The sequence below is a fragment of the Ovis canadensis genome, chromosome 16, assembly GCF_042477335.2.
Source record: "Ovis canadensis isolate MfBH-ARS-UI-01 breed Bighorn chromosome 16, ARS-UI_OviCan_v2, whole genome shotgun sequence".
In the NCBI taxonomy this organism is placed as follows: domain Eukaryota; kingdom Metazoa; phylum Chordata; class Mammalia; order Artiodactyla; family Bovidae; genus Ovis; species Ovis canadensis.
Genome location: NC_091260.1, coordinates 24,438,284 through 24,458,207, shown reverse-complemented (window position 1 = coordinate 24,458,207; position 19,924 = coordinate 24,438,284). Strand labels below are relative to the sequence as shown.

Below are 19,924 nucleotides of genomic sequence, written 5' to 3'. Positions count from 1 at the left end.
CTGAGTTGTCAGAAGTTGTGCAGTGACAGGACTGGGGTAGCAGCAGGAAGCATTTAGGTGACAGAAGCCGAAGCTTGTAGAGCAGAAATGGACAGGATTCCAGAAGAGGGCAGCCTTGCCATTGCCTTCTCCATTCTAGAAGTTGGGTGCCCAATATTTGTTTCACCCCTTTATGAACTTGTTTGGCAAGGATGCGTCTCAGTGAAGTCTCTTTGGGAGAAAATGTGCATGGTCCAGGATGCTGAGTCTCAGACTTGAGGGCACTCCTGCTGAGTTATAAAGGCTTCTCTGTGTGCAGGTGGTTTTTTTTTGTGAAAGAGCCACAGATACTGCCAGTAAGGCCACTATCACAGAGAGTAAAAAGCAGACTGTCAAGATGAGTTTGAGAGGTTTGAGTATGCAGGCAGGGGGTCTACGTGGATGACCTTATTGACGTATCTGGCCATCCATGGGCATCCAGGGAAACTGTGTTTGAGCAGCAGGTTTTAGAATGTTAAAAGTGATGACTCTGGAGCCAGACTGCCTGGATCTGAACTCTAGTTTTACCTGTCACTTGCTGAGCATTGTCATGGCCAAGATATCACAGCCAAGACACAAAGTCTCTGCACCTCATTTCCTCTTGCGTAAAGTGAGAATGTTCGTAGTACCCACCTCATGGTTACTGACTCATGTTAATACACATATCAGTCAGTCAGTTCAGTCACTCAGTCGGGTCCAACTCTTGGCTACCCCATGTATGGCAGCACACCAGGTCTGCCTGTCCATCACCAACTCCCGGAGTTCACTCAGACTCAGGTCCATCGAGTCCGTGATGCCATCCAGCCATCTCATCCTCTGTCATCCCCTTCTCCTCCTGCCCCCAATCCCTTCCAGCATCAGTTGACTCTTTGCCAGAGAGTCAACTTTTCGCATGAGGTGACCAAAGTATTGGAGTTTCAGCTTTAGCGTCATTCCTTCCAATGAACACCCAGGACTGATCTCCTTTAGGATGGACTGGTTAGATTTCCTTGCAGTCCAAGGGGCTCTCAAGAGTCTTCTCCAACACCACAGTTTTCAAAAGCATCAATTCTTTGGTGCTCACCTTTCTTCACAGTCCAACTCTCACATCCATACATCACCACTGGAAAAACCATAGCCTTGACTAGACGGACCTTTGTTGGCAAAGTAGTCTCTGCTTTTCAATATGCTATCTAGGTTGGTCATAACCCTCCTTCCAAGGAGTAAGTGTCTTTTAATTTCATGGCTGCTGTCACCATCTGCAGGGATTTTAGAGCCCCCCCCCAAGAAAGTCTGACACTGTTTCCACTGTTTCCCCATCTGTTTCCCATGAAGTGATGGGACCAGATGCTATGATCTTCGTTTTCTGAATGTTGAGCTTTAAGCCAACTTTTTCACTCTCCTCTTTCACTTTCATCAAGAGGCTTTTTAGTTCCTCTTCACTTTCTGCCATAAGGGTGGTGTCATCTGCATATCTGAGGTTATTGATATTTCTCCCAGCAATCTTGATTCCAGCTTGTGTTTCTTCCAGCCCAGCATTTCTCATGATGTACTCCGCATATAAGTTAAATAAGCAGGGTGACAGTATACAGCCTTGACGTACTCCTTTTCCTACTTGGAACCAGTCTGTCGTTCCATGTCCAATTCTAACTGTTGCTTCCTGACCCGCATATAGGTTTCTCAAGAGGCAGGTCAGGTGGTCTGGTATTCCCATCTCTTTCAGAATTTTCCACAGTTTATTGTGATCCACACAGTCTAGCTCCCAATAAATATTTGATGGTGATGGCTGAATGGGTTAATACATCTGTAGCTCCCAGTATTAGATGACGACCATGACGGCAATGAAATGGCAGTCCACTCCAGTGCTCTTGCCTGGAAAAGCCCATAGACAGAGGAGCCTGGTAGGCTACAGTCCATGGGGTCGCAAAGAGTCGGACAAGACTGAGCGACTTCCCTTTCACATTCATGACGACAGTGACATCGTTTAAATGGGCGTGGCCATCAGGAGAAAGTGTAAGGTGTGCAGCAGAGAAGCCACGTGCTTCCTCCCTCTAGCCAAGGCCTCTCTGTACCTCTCCGTAGGATGCCCTTCACGTGCCCCCCAGATGGCTAGGCAGGTCTCCCTCTTAATTGCTCTCCACTCACTTAATTGCCACTGAATCATGGCTGGCCTTGGATTGTTTTCATTGGTCTTTCTGGCCTTGATGGTGGAGTCCCAGAAGATAAGGGTAGTGTGTGTTACTTGCAGCCCTAGAGTCATAGAAGATCTGGGGATTTTTTTTTTTTTGGTTGAGGGCCCAGAATTCTGCACAAGATTCTGACACACAAAATAAGGTGGTTCTTACAAATGGTGAGGATGGGGGGCTTTGTAGAGACAAGTCTCCGGCATGTAAGGCGAGGATTGTTATTGCTGCTCTAGAGTCTAGTAGTTGCTAGAGTCTTAGGGTTCCCTGGTGGATCAGAGGTTAAAGTGTCTGCCTGCAATGCAGGAGACCTGGGTTCGATCCCTGGGTTGGGAAGATCCCCTGGAGAAGGCAATGGCACCGCACTCCAGTATTCTTGCCTGGAGAATCCCATGGGCGGAGGAACCTGGTGGGCTACAGTCCACGAGGTCCCAAAGAGTTGGACACGACTGAGCGACTTCACTTCACTTTTACTTCACCAGGGTTCCTCAGGGTTCTTTATCTCTTTGCAGGGATTTAGCTTCAGGCTAGTGTTAACATAGTTTTTAGGTTTATACAACCTTGAGCAGACTTAGAGGCTTTTCGTACTATAGTGTCCCCTGGTGCAGGACATGCATAGCTGCAGAGATATGTCATGAGCAAGGCTTGGCGATTTACTGAGGCTTTTTAGAGGGGAGAGGAGGAGTTGCAGGGGGCAGGGAAGAAGAGAGAGAGGGATCATTATACTGCTCATTCTGTTAAGAATCTCACCAAACTGGCCTTCTGGGTTGTTGAAACAGGAAGCCATAGGCAGCAGCTGGCGGAAAGATCTACCCAGCCTTCTAGTTGAGGATTTTCCTCCCCCCAAAAAGACATAAATTGCCAGGAAAAGCTAAGAAAAATTTCAAGGCAAATTTGGAGGAATTAAATTATTCTTAGGCATATTGCCTGGTTTCCAGGCATTTAGGGATATGTAAATTTCCATGTTCTTTAGAGTTCTGTGTCTCATTTGTAACAGAGTACATTAGTACTAAAAATGGGATTTGCTAGTTCTACATTTTCGTGTGAATTTATGCAGTGAATATTTAATTTGATTCTGGATCTGGCAAAAGGAGAGGCTGTCTTCAAACATAACATAGTTTATTTTTCTCATATGCTCTGCTGGCTGTTTTAATTTTTTTTTCCTCTGCTGACTGAAATACAAAGTAGAATACTACCCCAAATTAATATTCTTGCTACACAAAGATCTCCAGTGTTTGTTTTTGCTTCTTTTAATATGTAACTCTCCTAAGAGTGTTATTGTATTACAGCTAAGAGGCTTTAGCCATGTAAAGTTGAATGCTTTACACTTCTGAATGCCAGCATAACAATTAATCTGTGATTAGATTTTGCTTCTTAAGATGCCTGCACCGCAGAGTGCCTATGATATTAAACTTCCGAGGGGTTCTACTCTTGAAAACTTACAAAAGCTCTCTTTGACATAGCACACCGACATTGTGAGGCTATTGTTTTTATTGCTTTATTGTTCAGCCAGCTTAACTGAAACCTTGAGTTTGCTTTTCCTCTTTATGACCAAGATAACCTGGAGAAATGACCGTGGGGCGCGTAGTGTGTCCGAGTGCACGCTGTTCTCTGTTGTTCTAGTGGCAATCCAAGCTGCTTACTGCCTCTCTTAAGAGAGTCTCTTGACTCTCCAAGCCCTCTGCCTCCACTAGTTAAAAAAAGAAGAAACTTGCATTTCCTCCTCCACTGAACTGTCTTCATAGAGTGATCTGCAGCAGCTATCTGCTTTCTCTTTATTCCTTAACTCCTTAAAGGCGTGCTGCAAAGTCCACAGGGTTGCAGAGTCGACACAATTTAGCAACTGAACAGCAACAGATCCTCTATACCATTAGACTAGAGTGGCTTGCTCTGCTTTTCTGCCATGCGTCCATCGGACGCAGCCCTGGGGTGACCTCGCCCTGTCTATTTTACACTCCCAGAGGCCTCTGCAGGATTTAGTCTTAGAGATCACCCTTTTCTACCTGAACCCTCTTACCCCTTATTTCCAGGACATGACCTTGTCTCCAGACCTTGACTTTCCCATTTCAGCAGCATTCAGTGAGCCTCAATGTTTTGACCTTGGATTTTTTTTTTAACTTTTAATTTTTTTTTTTTCCTGAGTTCCTTCATTCCATTGAGTTTGCCCATGTCTTATTTGCAGCTGGTTACCAAACTTCAGGTGTGTTCCCTGTCCTGAATCACAGACCAGGTTTTCAGCTACTCACATGTGGGTTTGGATGCTCAGCATCACTTCTAGCCCACCAAGGCCTCCTGGCTTCCCTTTGCCTGATACTGGTATCTACGGTCTTCTCATGAACTCAGGGTCAGGTACCCTTTTTGCTTTCTCTTTTTTTAAAAAATAATGTATCACTTTTATTGCTTTTTAATATCAGACAGTAATAACCTTTGGGATAAAGGAGAAAGTGGGAAGGAGAGAGCATTTTTCCTTTTTATTTTGTACTTTTCTGTATAGTTTATGCTTTCTACTTTGCTTTTTTTTCCTTGGAAGGTACCAGCAAAATGACCTATGTTCTGGTATTATATACTAAATTTTTGTGTCTTTTTTATTTCTTTGTATTACCACATGCTAATATGTTGCTAAACAGACACACAAGTAAATATTTCTTGATTATCTGACTTCATGTAGAAATGAGTTCTAAAATAGTGGATGGAGTAGCTGATCTCTAGGCCCCAGTAGTCGACAGTGCCTTGAACTTTCGCTCAGCTCTCGAGGCTGGGAAGAGCCCTTCCTCTTGGCTTCTCTACTGTCCTGTTCCTCATCTTGCTGTGGTCTCTCTGTCTCCCCCACTGGGATGCAGTATCCCAGTCTTGCGTGCTTCTCTCTCTCCATCCCTTTTTCAGTGCTGCCATGCCCCCCCCACCTCTTTGTCCCTTTTCAGTTCCCACCTCTCCATGCCTTCTCCTGCCGCTTTGGTTCATGCCCTCATGCCCACTTGCCCAGACGGCTGCAGAACGCCTTGCCTGGCTCTCTTCTTCTGTCTCTGTGACAGCCCCTCTCATGCATCAAGATTCGATTGAAATTCTTCACGTGTAACCCTGATCCTGTCCGTCCCCTTTCTCCAAGCCTTTTCCTGGCTCCCCATTGCAGATAGCATGACTCATGAACTCGCCACAGGCATGCGTGGCGTCATACCACCCCTGCTTATCTTTCTAACTCGGATCCGATGCCTCCTCTTGGGCTTCACACATACTGGACTGCCTGTTCTGGCTCTTCCCAGAAGGTGACGCGTGCCCCCTCACAGCTTCACCTAAGTTCTTGCCACATGTTCTGTCTTCAGATGCCTGCAGTGAGATGGGGCTCGCCCCTGCTTGAACTCTCTAGCATTCAGTCTCTGCTCTCTTAGGACACATACCTCATGTCATGCTTCCTTGTGTCCCTCCTTGTCTCAGAGATGCTGCCACGTGCCAGCACCCCTCTCAGCCTACCGAGCATTCTTAGAAAGCAGGGACCGCCTGCCTCCCTCGTCTTTGTTGTGTATACCGAGGGAAGTGCGAGCACGCCGGCCCGCGTCCTTCTGCCCGATTGGTTAAGTACTTGTTGAATGGCAGTCCAAGCCCAGACTCACGCAGATGGCCCAAGCGTGCTGCTCATTCATAAGCCTTGCTTTCCCTCTGCTAGGTGCAGCTCGCATGTGGTGTGCCACCGTCAACGACAGATGGGCCGCGTGACAAGAGTGTCAGAAAGGATCGGGCCTCGCCGGGGGAGTCAGCCGGGAGTCGGCGTGTTGACGAGTCGCTGAAGAGGAGGCTGGTGGGGGCACCGTGGCCACAGAGGAGGAGAGCCTTGACTTCAGTCACACCCTTCATGGAGGACAGATGGACGGCCGGATGGCCAATCACCTCTCCTCCTAAACCTTTGGAGATTGATGCTTTGTCCCCTGCTGGAGGTGTATCAGGAGCCTTGGCACACACTCTGAATTCACTTCCTGGAGAAACGTCAGGGTAGACTGCAGTGTGCAGCCAGCCTCAGCCATTGCATGGTCTCAGGTGTGCAGCCATGAGTGCCGAGGGGTACCAGTACCGGGCGCTGTACGACTATAAAAAGGAGCGGGAAGAAGACATTGACTTGCACCTGGGGGACATATTGACTGTGAACAAAGGGTCCTTACTCGCTCTTGGATTCAGTGATGGACAGGAAGCCAAGCCTGAAGAAATTGGCTGGTTAAATGGCTATAACGAGACGACAGGGGAGAGGGGAGACTTTCCGGGAACTTACGTAGAATATATTGGAAGGAAAAAGATCTCGCCTCCCACACCAAAGCCCCGGCCACCTCGACCCCTTCCTGTTGCCCCAGGTCCTTCAAAAACTGAAGCCGACAGTGAGCAACAAGGTCAGTATTGATGAGTGATTGCTTCAAGACTCCTTTTTTTTTTTTTTTAAAGGAAAAGTCTCAGATTGGTTGGGCTGGGCTAAAATGCTCTGGGCAGAAATTGTCTTAGCAGCTTTACTTGAATTTACAAACGGTGCATAAAAGTTGGTTAGTTATTACATGGCTAGAAATCTGTGTTCGTGGGGTGGAGGGTTGTTATAAAAAATAGGACATGATGTCTGAGAACCTGTTTAGTGAATGTTTCTAAACACGATTATTAGAGTCACTGTGGAATCAAACACCTATTGCATTCTTATTCATGTAATTGGTACTGTATATCCAAATAATCATTAGGGGAAAGTAGAGGGTAAGGTTAATGTAAGTATATTTAATGGAAAATGATCTTCATGGAAAATGGAGAGAGTAATAAAATGACCACAGCACTCGGCAGAGAAGAAACCATTGTTTTTATAACCTGGTGTCTGCCTCTTGGTTTCTTCTCCAGGAGTACTGGCTGAAGCTGAAACTCGATCCTGTAGTTAGTATAGATGCACAGGGAACCTCTTGCCGCCTGGGTCATGTCGTCTGTTCATGAGAAAAAAAGAAGCACTGAATGTTTTTCTCAAGTGGAAACCACCTTGATCCAAACCCACTCATGGTTTTTTTTTTTTCCTTTATGTAATTTCATTTATTTATTTTTGGCTGTACTGGGTCTTCCTTTTCCCTAGTTGTGGCCAAAGGGGGCTACTCCTTAGGTGCATTGCTCGGGCTTCTCGTTGTGGTGGCTTCTCATGTTGCAGAGCACAGGCTCTAGGGGCTTTAATAACTGTGGTTCCCCAGTCTCTAGAATGCGGGCTCAATACTTGAGGCACATGGACTTAGTTGCTCCGAGGTGTGTGGGATCTTCCCAAACCAGGGATCGAACTCGTGTCTCCTGCATTGGCAGCCGGGTTCTTTACAACTGAGCCACCAGGGAAACCCCAAAACCTGCTCATTGTTGATGGGAGATGGTCCCCACTTCAGCTTCGAGCACAGCTATTCCTTAGGTGTTTCACAGGGACAAGCCTTTTGCTGCTTTGCTGTTAACAGCATTGTCAAATCATTTCTTCACTAGTAAATCTCAAGTGTTATTCCCCCTGTATAATCTTTTGCCCATAGACAGAGAAAGGTATGGAAAGATGTGTTTCTAATGGGTGGACTCAACTGCAGTAGTTATTTGTCAAGTAAAACTGACTCTGTATTTCTGGATAAGCTCCTGGTACTCTTGTGTCTTCTTTAACATTGACTTATTCTAGCTCAAATGAATGACGTACCAAGAGTGAAGAAGCAGAATACAGGGGTAAATAGAATTGGGACTATTTCATAAAAGTCAAGGAACTCCCTAAAGGTAGTGGAAGAGAAGAGCTTTTCTCTTCCATCCCAACCCAACAAGGATACTTGTTTTATAAACATTATACCATTTGTTAGAAGTAATGCCCAAATGATACATTTAACTCGACAGTTCAAAGCAATAGTTTTTCTTTCTAGATGACTCAAAAAAGCTTGACACATCTGCATGTAATTTTGTCAACCATTGTGTTTCTTGCATAGTTTCACTTAGCTGGCTGGGCTGGGGTGGGGAGGCGTGGAGGGAGGTAGGTGATAATTGTTTCTTTTTTTCTACCAACTACATATTCTTCATTTGACTTTTGATATTTTAAGTTAGAGACACTTCCTTATATGGAGACTAATTCAAAAGGGAAAAAAATTAAATTTCTCTCAGCATATGAAAGATTCAGTCAGTTCAGTCGCTTAGTCCTGTCTGACTCTTTGCAACCCCATGGACTGCAGCACGCCAGGCCTCCCTTGTCCATCACCAACTCCCAGAGCTTACTCAAACTCGCATCTATCTAGTCAGTGATGCCATCCAATCATCTTATCCTCTGTCATCCCCTTCTCCTGCCCTCAGTCTTTCCCAGCATCAGAGTCTTTTCAAATGAATCAGATCTTCGCATTAGGTGGCCAAAGTATTGGAGCTTCAGCTTCAGTATCAGTCCTTCCAATGAATATTCAGGACTGATTTCCTTTAGGATTAACTGGTTGGATCTCCTTGCAGTCCAAGGGACTCTCAAGAGTCTTTTTCAACACCACAGTTAAGAAGCATCAATTCTTTGGCCCTCAGCTTTCTTTATAGTCCAGCTCTCACCATCCATACATCTCTACTGGAAAAACCATAGCTTTGAATAGCTGGACCTTTGTTGGCAAAGTAATGTCTCTGCTTTTTAATATGTTTTCTAGGTTTAATATGTATGTCTAGGTTATAGTTTTTCTTCCAAGGAACAAGCATCTTTTAATTTCATGGCTACAGTCACCATCTGCAGTGATTTTGGAGCCCAAGAAAATAATGTCGGTCACTGTTTCCATCGTTGGCCCCATCTATTTGCCGTGAAGTGATGGAATTGGATGCCATGATCTTAATTTTTTGAATGTTGAGTTTTAAGCCAGCTTTTTCACTTTCCTCTTTCACTTTCATCAAGAGGCGCTTTAGTTCCTCTTCACTTTCTGCCATAAGGGTAGTATCATCTGCATATCTGAGGTTATTGATATTTTTCCTGGCAGTCTTGATTCCAGCTTGTGTTTCATCCAGCCTGGCATTTCTCATGATGTGCTCTGCATATAAGTTAAAGAAACAGGGTGACAGTATATAGCCTTTTTTTTTTTTTTTGGCCAACACTTATATTTTCCTGTTTTTTTATTTAATATAAATTTATTTATTTTAATTGGAGGCTAATTACTTTACAATATTGTATTAGTTTTGCCATACATTGACATGAATCCACCACAGGTGTACATGTGTTCCCCATCCTGAACGCCCCCTCCCACCTCCCTCCCCATCCCCTCCCTCTGGGTCATCCCAGTGCACCAGCCCCAAGCATCCTGTATCATGCATCAAACCTGGACTGGCGATCTGTTTCACATATGATAATATACATGTTTCAGTGCCATTCTCACAAATCATCCCACCCTCCAAAGACCCATCCAAAAGACTGTTCTATGCATCTGTGTCTCTTTTGCTGTCTCGCATACAGGGTTATTGTTACCATTTTTCTAAATTCCATATATATGCATTATTATACTGTATTGGTATTTTTCTTTCTGGCTTACTACAATCTGTATAATAGGCTCCAGTTTCATCCACCTCATTAGAACTGATTCAAATGTATTCTTTTTAATGGCTGAGTAATACTCCATTGTGTATATGTACCACAGCTTTCTTATCCATTCATCTGCTGATGGACATCTAGGTTGCTTCCATGTCCTGGCTATTATAAACAGTGCTGCAGTGAACACTGGGGTACACGTGTCTCTTTCGATTCTGGTTTCCTTGGTGTGTATGCCCAGCAGTGGGATTGCTCGGTCATAAGGCAGTTCTATTTCCAGTTTTTTAAGGAATCTCCACACTGTTCTCCATAGTGGCTGTACTAGTTTGCATTCCCATCAACAGTGTAAGAGGGTTCCCTTTTCTCCACACCCTCTCCAGCATTTATTCCTTGTAGGCTTTCGGATAGCAGCCATTCTGACTGGTGTGAAATGGTACCTCATTGTGTTTTTGATTTGCATTTCTCTGATAATGAGTGATGTTGAGCATCTTTTCATGTGTTTGTTAGCCATCCATATGTCTTCCTTGGAGAAATGTCTGTTTAGTTCTTTGGCCCATTTTTTGATTGGGTTGTTTATTTTTCTGGAATTGAGCTGCAGGAGTTGCTTGTATATTTTTGAGATTAATTCTTTGTCAGTTGCTTTGTTTGCTATTATTTTCTCCCATTCTGAAGGCTATCTTTTCACCTTGCTTAGAGTTTCCTTTGTTGTGCAGAAGCTTTTAATTTTAATTAGGTCCCATTTGTTTATTTTTGCTTTTACTTCCAATATTCTGGGAGGTGGGTCATAGAGGATCCTGCTGTGATTTATGTTGGAGAGTGTTATACCCATTCCTCTAGGAGTCTTACAGTTTCTGGTCTTAGGTTTAGATCTTTAATCCATTTTGGGTTTATTTTTGTGTATGGTGTTAGAAAGTGTTCTTGTTTCATTCTTTTACAAGTGGTTGACCAGTTTTCCCAGCACCACTTACTAAAGAGATTGTCTTTTCTCCATTGTGTATTCTTGCCTCCTTTGTCAAAGATAAGGTGTCCATAGGTGCTGGATTTATCTCTGGGCTTTCTGTTTTGTTCCATTGATCTTTATTTCTGTCTATGTGCCAGTACCATACTGTCTTGATGACTGTGGCTTTGTAGTAGAGCCTGAAGTCAGGCAGGTTGATTTCTCCAGTTCCATTCTTCTTTCTCAAGATTGCTTTGGCTATTCGAGGTTTTTTGTATTTCCATACAAATTGTGAAATTAGTTGTTCTAGCTCTGTGAAAAATACCGTTGGTAGCTTGATAGGGATTGCATTGAATCTATAGATTGCTTTGGGTAGTATACTCATTTTCACTATATTGATCCTTCCAATCCATGAACACAGTATATTTCTCCATCTATTTGTGTCCTCTTTGATTTCTTTTATAGTTTTATAGTTTCCTGTATATAGGTCTTTGTTTCTTCAGGTAGATATATTCCTAAGTATTTTATTCTCTTTGTTGGAATTGTTTCCTTAATTTCTCTATTTTCTCATTATTAGTGTATAGGAATGCAAGGGATTTCTGTGTGTTGATTTTATATCCTGCAACTTTACTATATTCATTGATTAGCTCTAGTAATTTTCTGGTGGAGTCTTTAGGGTTTTCTATGTAGAGGATCATGTCATCTGCAAATAGTGAGAGTTTTACTTCTTCTTTTCCAATCTGGATTCCTTTTATTTCTCTTTCTGCTCTGATTGCTGTGACCAAAACTTCCAAAACTATGTTGAATAGTAGTGGTGAGAGTGGGCACCCATGTCTTGTTCCTGACTTTAGGGGAAATGCTTTCAATTTTTCACCATTGAGGATAATGTTTGCTGAGGGTTTGTCATATATAGCTTTTATTATGTTGATTTATGTTCCTTCTCTTCCTGCTTTCTGGAGGGTTTTTATCGTAAATGGATATTGAGTTTTGTCAAAGGCTTTCTCTGCATCTATTGAGATAATCATGGTTTTTATTTTTCAGTTTGTTAATGTGGTGTATTACATTGATTTATTTGGGGATATTGAAGAACCCTTGCATCCCTGTGATAAAGCACACTTGGTCATGATGTATGATCTTTTTCATATGTTTTTGGATTCTGTTTGCTTAAATTTTGTTAAGGATTTTTGCATCTGTGTTCATCAATGATATTGGCTTATAGTTTTCTTTGTTTTGTGGCATCTTTGTCAGGTTTTGGTATTAGGGTGATGGTGGCCTCATAGAATGAGTTTGGAAGTTTACCTTCCTCTGCAATTTTCTGGAAGAGTTTGAGTAGAATAGGTGTTAGCTCTTCTCTAAATTTTTGGTAGAATTCAACTGTGAAGCCATCTGGTCCTGGGCTTTTGTTTGCTGGAAGATTTCTGATTTTGGTTTCAATTTCTGTGCTTGTGATGGATCTGTTAAGATTTTCTGTTTCTTCCTGGTTCAGTTTTGGAAAGTTGTATTCACATCAGATAAAATAGACTTTAAAACAAAGGCTGTGAAAAGAGACAAAAAAGGACACTACATAATGATCAAAGGATCAATCCAGGTATAACAATTATATATGCACCCAACATAGGAGCACCACAATATGTAAGGCAAATGCTAACAAGTATGAAAGGGGAAATTAACAATAACACAATAATAGTGGGAGACTTTGATACCCTCCTCACACCTATGGATAGATCAACTAAACAGAAAATTAGCAAGGAAACACAAACTTTATATGATACAATGGACCAGTTAGACCTAATTGATATCTACAGGACATTTAATCCCAAAACAATGAATTTCACCTTTTTCTCAAGTGCTCACGGAAGCTTCTCCAGGATAGATCACATCCTGGGCCATAAATCTAGCCTTGGTAAATTTTAAAAAATTGAAATCATTCCAAGCATCTTTTCTGACCACAATGCAGTGAGATTAGATCTCAATTACAGGAGAAAAACTATTAAAAATTCCAACATATAGAGGCTGAACAACATGCTGCTGAATAACCAACAAATCACAGAGGAAATTTAAAAAAAAATCAAAATATGCATAGAAATGAGTGAAAGTGAAAACACAACAACTCAAAACCTGTGGGACACTGTAAAAGCAGTGCTAAGGGGAAGGTTCATAGCAATACAGACATAACTCAAGAAACAAGAAGAAAGTCAAATAAATAACCTAATTCTACAACTAAAGCAACTAGAAAAGGAAGAAATGAAGAACCCCAGGGTTAGTAGAAGGAAAGAAATCTTAAAAATTAGGGCAGAAATAAATGCAAAAGAAACAAAAGAGACCATAGCAAAAATCAAAGCCAAAAGCTGGTTCTTTGAGAAGATAAATAAAATTGACAAACCATTAGCCAGACTCATCAAGAAACAAAGGGAGAAAAATCAAATCAACAAAATTAGAAATGAAAATGGAGAGATCACAACAGACAACACAGAAATACAAAGGATCATAAGAGACTACTATCAGCAACTACATGCCAAGAAAATGGACAACTTGAAAGAAATGGACAAATTCTTAGACAGTATACAGCTTTGACATACTCCTTTACCGATTTGGAACCAATCTGTTGTTCCGTGTCCAGTTCTAACTATTGCTTCTTGATGTGCATACAGATTTCTCAGAAGGCAGGTAAGGTGGTTTGGTATTCCCATCTCTTTAAGAATTTTCCGCAGTTCATTGTGATCCACACTGTTAAAGGCTCTGGTGTAGTCAATATAGCAGAAGTATATGGTTTTCTGGAACTCCTTGCTTTTTCTGTGATCCATCGGTTGTTGGCAATTTGTGTTGGCTCACATGGTAAAGAAACTGCCTCCAGTGCTGAAGATCCCATTTCGATCCCTGGGTCAGGAAGATCCCCTGGAGATGGGAATGGCTGCCCACTGAAGTATTCTTGCCTAGAGAATTCCATGGACGGAATTCTATGGGCTATAGTCCATGGAGTCACAGAGTCAGACACAACTGAGCGACTTTCACTTCATTTTCATTTGTCGCAGTTTGAGACTTCCCTGATGGCTCAGATGGTCAAGAATCTGCAATGCAAGAGACCCAGGTTCAATCCCTGGGTTGGGAAGCTCCTTTGGAGAGGAGAATGGCTACCCACTCCAGTATTCATGCCTGGAGAGTTCTGTGGACAGAGGAGCCTGGTGGGCTACAGTCCGTAGGGTCGCAGAGAGTCAAACACGAGAGCATGCACACAGTACGAAAGATTACAAAATCATAAAACTATCTGAGTTGGAGTAGAAAAGATTATTTAAAAGGTGGAAAGGGGTGCCTTGCCAAGATTAGGGACAAAAATTTTGTAAAAATAAGTGTTAAGCAAAAATTGCATTTGATATCTGCTGTAAGGTGTAACTTCATTTGATTACAGTATGCGGAAAAGCCAGTTTTTCCTTAAAAATAATTTTCTCTTTGTAAAATATAAAATATTTTATAATGCTTTCTTTCTCATGTACTATGGTAACAAGATTTTTAACAGCTTTTTCTTTTTTTTAATGCATAGAAAGAGTAAAATGAAAAATTTTAGCAGAGTTAAATAAGAAAGAGATTCATAATGTGCACTAAAGTAAAGAGCAGGCCTGAATATAAATGAGAAATTAGGAGCCATTGAAGGGTTGAAAAGGTAATATGGGGAGGTTGGGTAGGGAATTGAGAAGCTAACTGTTAGATTTTCTAGAAATGTTAGTCTTGTCTTCTGAAGAGGATTCAGCAGCTCATGGTAGTTGCATGTCAGATTGATAGAGAAAACAGTCGTAAGGACAGATTTGTTGGAACCTGTGGGACTCTAATTTCGTTTGCCTAAGAGTGTGTTTATTTGAAAAGTGTTTGCAGGGACAAATTATGTGAAGGTGAGAAAGGATGGTTCTTTTCTTACTGTAATTGACTTCGTTGGCCTTTTTTCTGTTTTTACTCCTTCACCTGACTTAGCCTGTTTTTCAGGTTTGACTGTTTTTATTTTATTGAGGAGTTACCCCCATGACATGCAGGTCTCTTGTGGAAGGAGTGTCCTGGGGGTGGTGGGCACGGCACCCCTGCCCCCATGAGCTTGGAATGAAAGGAGGCTGCTGGGACGCGCCTTTAAGACTCCTCATTGCCTACCCTGTTTGTAAAAGGAAGTTGTCCTTAAACTCTGCCCCCCAAGTAGAATCTCTGTGAGAAGTTCCCTCTTAGATAACAACATGCTTTCCTCACTTTTCTGGTATGTTCCTAGAAGTAAAGCTGTCATGTTTCACTTTGGGGAGGAAAAGAAGGTCACAAACCTATTTGAAGATCTGGCACCCAATTCCTCTTGGGACAGTGTGCCATCCACCTATCTGGTTTGCATGCACTTTCCTTAGGAAACGCTGGCCTGTTGTTTGGATTGAGTTTGTTTATTGGATAACCTTGTGTTTATTGGAGTTTAAATGATCTGAGTGCCTAATTGTGCTAGAAAGCAGGGATGAAAGATGAAGTCAGGACCTAAGAGAGATGGTGTGCCCTCTGATGCACTTTGCAGCCCCCCTCAAGCCCCTTTCCCACCTTGTGCTCTGCTTGGACACTCTCTCGGCTGACCTGCTCTCCACTCTTTGCTTAAAGCTTTCTTCTCAAGGAGACTGGCTCTGCCCACCTCAGTCTCACGTGGCAGCCTGCCTCTCTGCTTTGGCAAAGCATTTATCATCTAACTTACTACGGAATTTACTTGCTGTGTCCTTTGTTTATTTTCTGCTCCCTCAGGTAGACTGTAAGCCCCGTGAGGGCAGGGCACGCTCCATTGTCCCAACAGTGCTGTGGGTGCTCAGCAGGGGGACAGATGCTTGCTGTTGAAATGCATCATCTAACTGATTCACAGCCCACGTGACTGTGGAAATGAGCCATATGCTTTGTTTGTCAAGTCTGTCGCAGCCCATTTCTGTTTTTAGACATCACGGTTTATTGTTCATGCACATCATTCACATCTGAGGAATCTTGCAGCCTTGGCCTTGACTGTTGCCTGGTTTTCTCTGAAACTGTTATTTTTTTATCCCATTTCCTTGGACTGGTAGTTCTGCTGGCAGGAAAGTTTGTGGAGCTGAGAGTGGGCTCCGTCAGCCACTTAAGCAAAGTGAATAGAACTTGTGTCAAGATCAGCAAGTGTCCTTGGGAACAGATTTTATGCCCTCAATCCCCGTCTTTTATCTCCTCTTTGCATGGAAACTAAAATCCCAGCTATGAGCAGCACATTTCGTTTCCGCAAACCCAGTCGAACCCTGTTTTACCCTCTGGAGAGAACCTCTTCCCAGCCTGGTGCAGGTAACGGGTGTGCACAGTGGACGGGACGTGTGAGCTCTTGAAAAGCCGTCCTTCCACCCTCTCTGCATCAGGCTGCTTGCGCGGGACATGGCATTCCCGTAAACACAGCCCTCTTTAACCACGCTGCCATATTTCCCCTGACACAAGGAAATGAGTTGATGGAAGTGAGGATTTAGGGATAAGAAAATCAAAATGTGTTTCTTTCAGATAGCATCCACTGGGGCTATTTCTTGAGACAGTCTTCTGCAGTCCTTTAATTAAAATCACGCTAATGTGGAATATTTAGACTAGCGAGATTCCATGACCACGTCAGTTTGTATAGGATGTTGAAATCCGCTAGCCTGAGAGATCACTTAGGAATCTGAGTTCATCTCCACCTCCATCCCCCATCCACGCACTCCTCCCCCCAGCTCCTACTTTGGACTCTGACAGTGGGTCCCAGCTGGTCCCACATATAAAACATAAAGCACACATTTGGTGTGGCTTATTTTAAACTTTGATCAAAATTCTTTCTAAACAGAAAAGGAGAAAAGCCTGCAGCTTGTGTTTGCTTTCACGGTCTCCCCAGGCACGTGCTTTTTCCATTTTTCACACTCAGCATTTGTGTGTCCCTTCACGGTTATCGTTCCCTGTCTGGGAAGCCAGCTGTAATAAATCACAGAAATCAGCCAGACTCTACAGAGGTCACAGAGGATGGCGACCTGATCCCAAATTATACACCTCTGCCGAGCCCCAGGGTAGAGCGTACTGCTGTTACCCACAGAAATGGTACCCGTGAAAATAGTTGGCTTCGCCTCACGAATTCCTGCCTTATGAATTCTGTTTTAGTTCAGAATCTGCTTTGTCACAACTTTGCTCACCTTTTCTCCTGCTTAAGTGAGACTTTGCTGCGACGCGGGAGGACTGTGCTTAGCCACCCCCAGTGACGGGGTGAGACCTTTGACTTTGGTGTTGGCTCCCTGCCAGTCACTCGTGGGGAGCAAGCAGGCCTGGTTATAGGATATTTGAAGATCAGGACCTTGGTGTCCTGTCTTTAACTTCTGACCATTCAGAAAAAAGTCAGAACAATAGAAATTTTTACCCAGATATTAATATATAAGTGGTTTTTTTTTTGTGGGGCGGGCAGGAGCGTGGAGATCTTAGTTCCCCGACCAGAGATTGAACCGTGGGCCCCAGCAGTGGAAACACCCAGTCCTAACCACTGGACTGCCAGGGAATTCCCAATATATGTGTTTGCTCTTTGTGTTTTAGTAAGAAAAGTGCTGCTGAAAGATGTCAATGTAATTGATTAAAGAGCAGGTGGGGGGGGGGCGGGGAATGTGATAATCATTTTTGATAAAATCAGGTGAGCCTAACCACTTTTCTCATGATAGAATATATCACTCAGGCATTTAGTTACATATTAGAACACAATTCTCTCTCTCAGAAGCACCAATGTTTCTATTCTTCTTACTGAATTCTCTAATTTTAAGATGTTGTCCCTGTTAATTTTAAATTTATTTATTTAGTTTCCCCAGAGGAAGTAACCTTAATTAACAATTTCCATATCCACAGTTATTTGAAAAGGAAATTGACGAGAAGAGAAAGGATTCTCACCTTTGCTGCTTTTTAGCAGGAAGGTTCCACCCGGATCTGACCCAGCCACATTAGAAACTTGCAGGCCACCCCGAGGTGAGACGGAGCCGGAAGCTCCTCTCTCCCAGGTGGGAATGAGCTGGACGCTCTCCTCTTCGGCTAGAGTTTAGAACTCCTCCCTCCTTCTTCTAGTCTGTTATTAGAAGAGAAGGTCTTGATACTCTTTCCTGGAGCTTCCGTGACAGCTAAGTTCAGGGTTACAGATAAGACATTATTCGAGGAAAAGCTTTCCTACCAGGATTCCATGGCCTGTGTCATTTAGAATCTCAGCTGTAGTATGAAAATTATTATTACATTTTACTTAAGTGAGTTATATTTCAGAGGCTTTTGTTAAGGCTACTGGCTCAACAGGTTTCATTCTGTGTTCTTTTTTCCAAAATGGGTAAAGGGTCCAATGTCTATATCTGTGCAGCCTAGCAAAGCCCTCCCAGTTCTGATTCAAACAGGAGCTGTATAAGTGGAGGGATCCTGTTTTGTTTACTAGCAACCTAGCTAATGTTAATGTTCTGATACAGTTTTCTTTGTCATGAGAACGCTGTATGTTAAAAGTGTTTCTGTTTTAACTTTTTAGCTTAGTTGTCAATAGATCCTGTGATAACTTCGATGTCAGTCTTTTCTGGTTTCTAAGTGAACATATCTTTGTCTAAAACAGGCAAAATGGTGAATTCTGATTAATAAGCACTTTTCAGTAAGTCAGAGTTTGAGAAAATAAACATTCAAAATTCTGAAATTCAGCAACACATGGCACCTTATATGCTAAGTGGCTTCCCAAAAGGAGAGAGTATGGTACCTCTGGCAAATAAGAATACCAAGTATTAGATGCTATTTACATATCCATGTTTTTCTTAGTAAAACAAAACAGATGTTAGCAGTACAGCTGGCTGTTGCATATTTGTGTATTTTTGTTGCTAACAAATTTCCATGAGGAAGGACATAAAATTGGTTTGAAGGCTAAAATGGGAGAAAATAAGTTGATATTTTAACTAGAAATGAGAGGCATAATTATATGATGGATTGTATCTTAATTTTTGAGGTCTTGATTGAATTTATAGCATTCAATATCAAAACAGTGTTTTCAGCTTTCAATGAAACTAATCTAAATAGAGGAGGTCAGAGTGAACTAGAAATTGGCTTTATTTGAATTACTCGGTACAGCTCCCTAAAATGTCAAGTTTAATGGAATGTTAGAATACTTTGCATGGCCTTCCCTGGGGGCTCAGACGGTAAAGCGGCTAAAGTATAAAATACTTTATATAGTAAATGTGTTATTCCTAGTTACTAATTTATATAAAAGACTGTGATTTGCATCTGCTATGATAATTGCATGCAGTATGCATTTTTAAAATGTTCTGATAAGACGTAACTTTGCAGTTAAAAACAAAACAGGCAAGCAGAAGATCTTTGTGTTTAATTTTTACATGCAGAACTTTGTCCCGCTGACTCTATGCCACCTAAAGTTTGGCTGTCGTTTTCCTGAATACCTTCTCTACTCTGTTTCTTGCTTGGGGGTGTTAGCACTCAGCTATTTTGTCTGTTCTTGGTTGGCTGCTTGTATCATGCAGCACCTATAGATTCTTCTGTCCTGTCACAGTCTGATGCATACTAAACTTAGCACTGTGAGTTCGTTACACTCTATTATAGGAGACTATTTGTAATTTGATGATCAAATCTGATACCCAAGATGGTGAAGATGTAGGCATATGTGAAATAGAAATCCCTGTGATGTATCATTTGAATCAAAAATTCCACTCAGCTTTGCTTTCTGTAAATTATGTAATCCATCTTATTTATCTTAGTGGTCTCTACTTGTAAAATAAGAAGTAGATGCTGGATCTTTTGAGTTCTGGCTATATTTTTTTTTAACCTCTCACTCCAGTGTTCTTGCTTGGAGAATCCCAGGGACGAGGGAGCCTGGTGGACTGCCGTCTCTGGGCACAGAGTCGGACATGACTGAAGCGACTTAGCAGCAGCAGCAGCAGCAGTGACACTTGACCAGTAAAAGTTTCTCCATTCCTGTTTATAAGAATTGTTGGGCAACCAAAACCCAGAAAATGTAAGTTCTCACTAGTAGTGTTTCCTCAGTAATGCAAACCAGGACTTCCCTGGTCCTCCAGTGGTTAAGGCGCCATCACTTCCTGTGCATGGGGCACAGGTTCAGTCCTTGGTCAGGGAACTGGGATCCCACATGCTGAAGGGCGCAGCCAAAAAATGTATGTGTGTCTATGTTAGTTGCTCAGTCGTGTCTGACTCTTTGCAGCCCCGTGGACTGTAGCCTGCCAGTTTCCTCTGTCCATGGAATTCTCCAGGCAAGAATACTAGAATGGATTGCCATCCCCTTCTCCAGGGAATCTTCGCGAACCATGGATCAAATCCGAG

General features: G+C 42.6%; 1 protein-coding gene across 4 annotated transcripts in view; it reads left to right on the top strand.

Moving 5' to 3' along the window:
• PIK3R1 (phosphoinositide-3-kinase regulatory subunit 1) overlaps positions 1–19,924 on the top strand; it is a 97,999-nt gene that overhangs the window by 7,172 nt on the left and 70,903 nt on the right. The window contains exons 1-3 of one of the 4 annotated variants that reach the window (XM_069556225.1): positions 2,855–4,529; positions 5,613–5,748; positions 5,842–6,553. In XM_069556225.1, the coding sequence (XP_069412326.1) occupies positions 6,220–6,553 (334 nt within the window). In that variant the 5' untranslated portion in view covers positions 2,855–4,529; positions 5,613–5,748; positions 5,842–6,219. Of the gene's footprint in view, positions 1–2,854; positions 4,530–5,612; positions 5,749–5,841; positions 6,554–19,924 lie in introns of those variants that run through there. The other 3 variants (XM_069556226.1, XM_069556227.1, XM_069556223.1) reach the window with 3 other exon arrangements.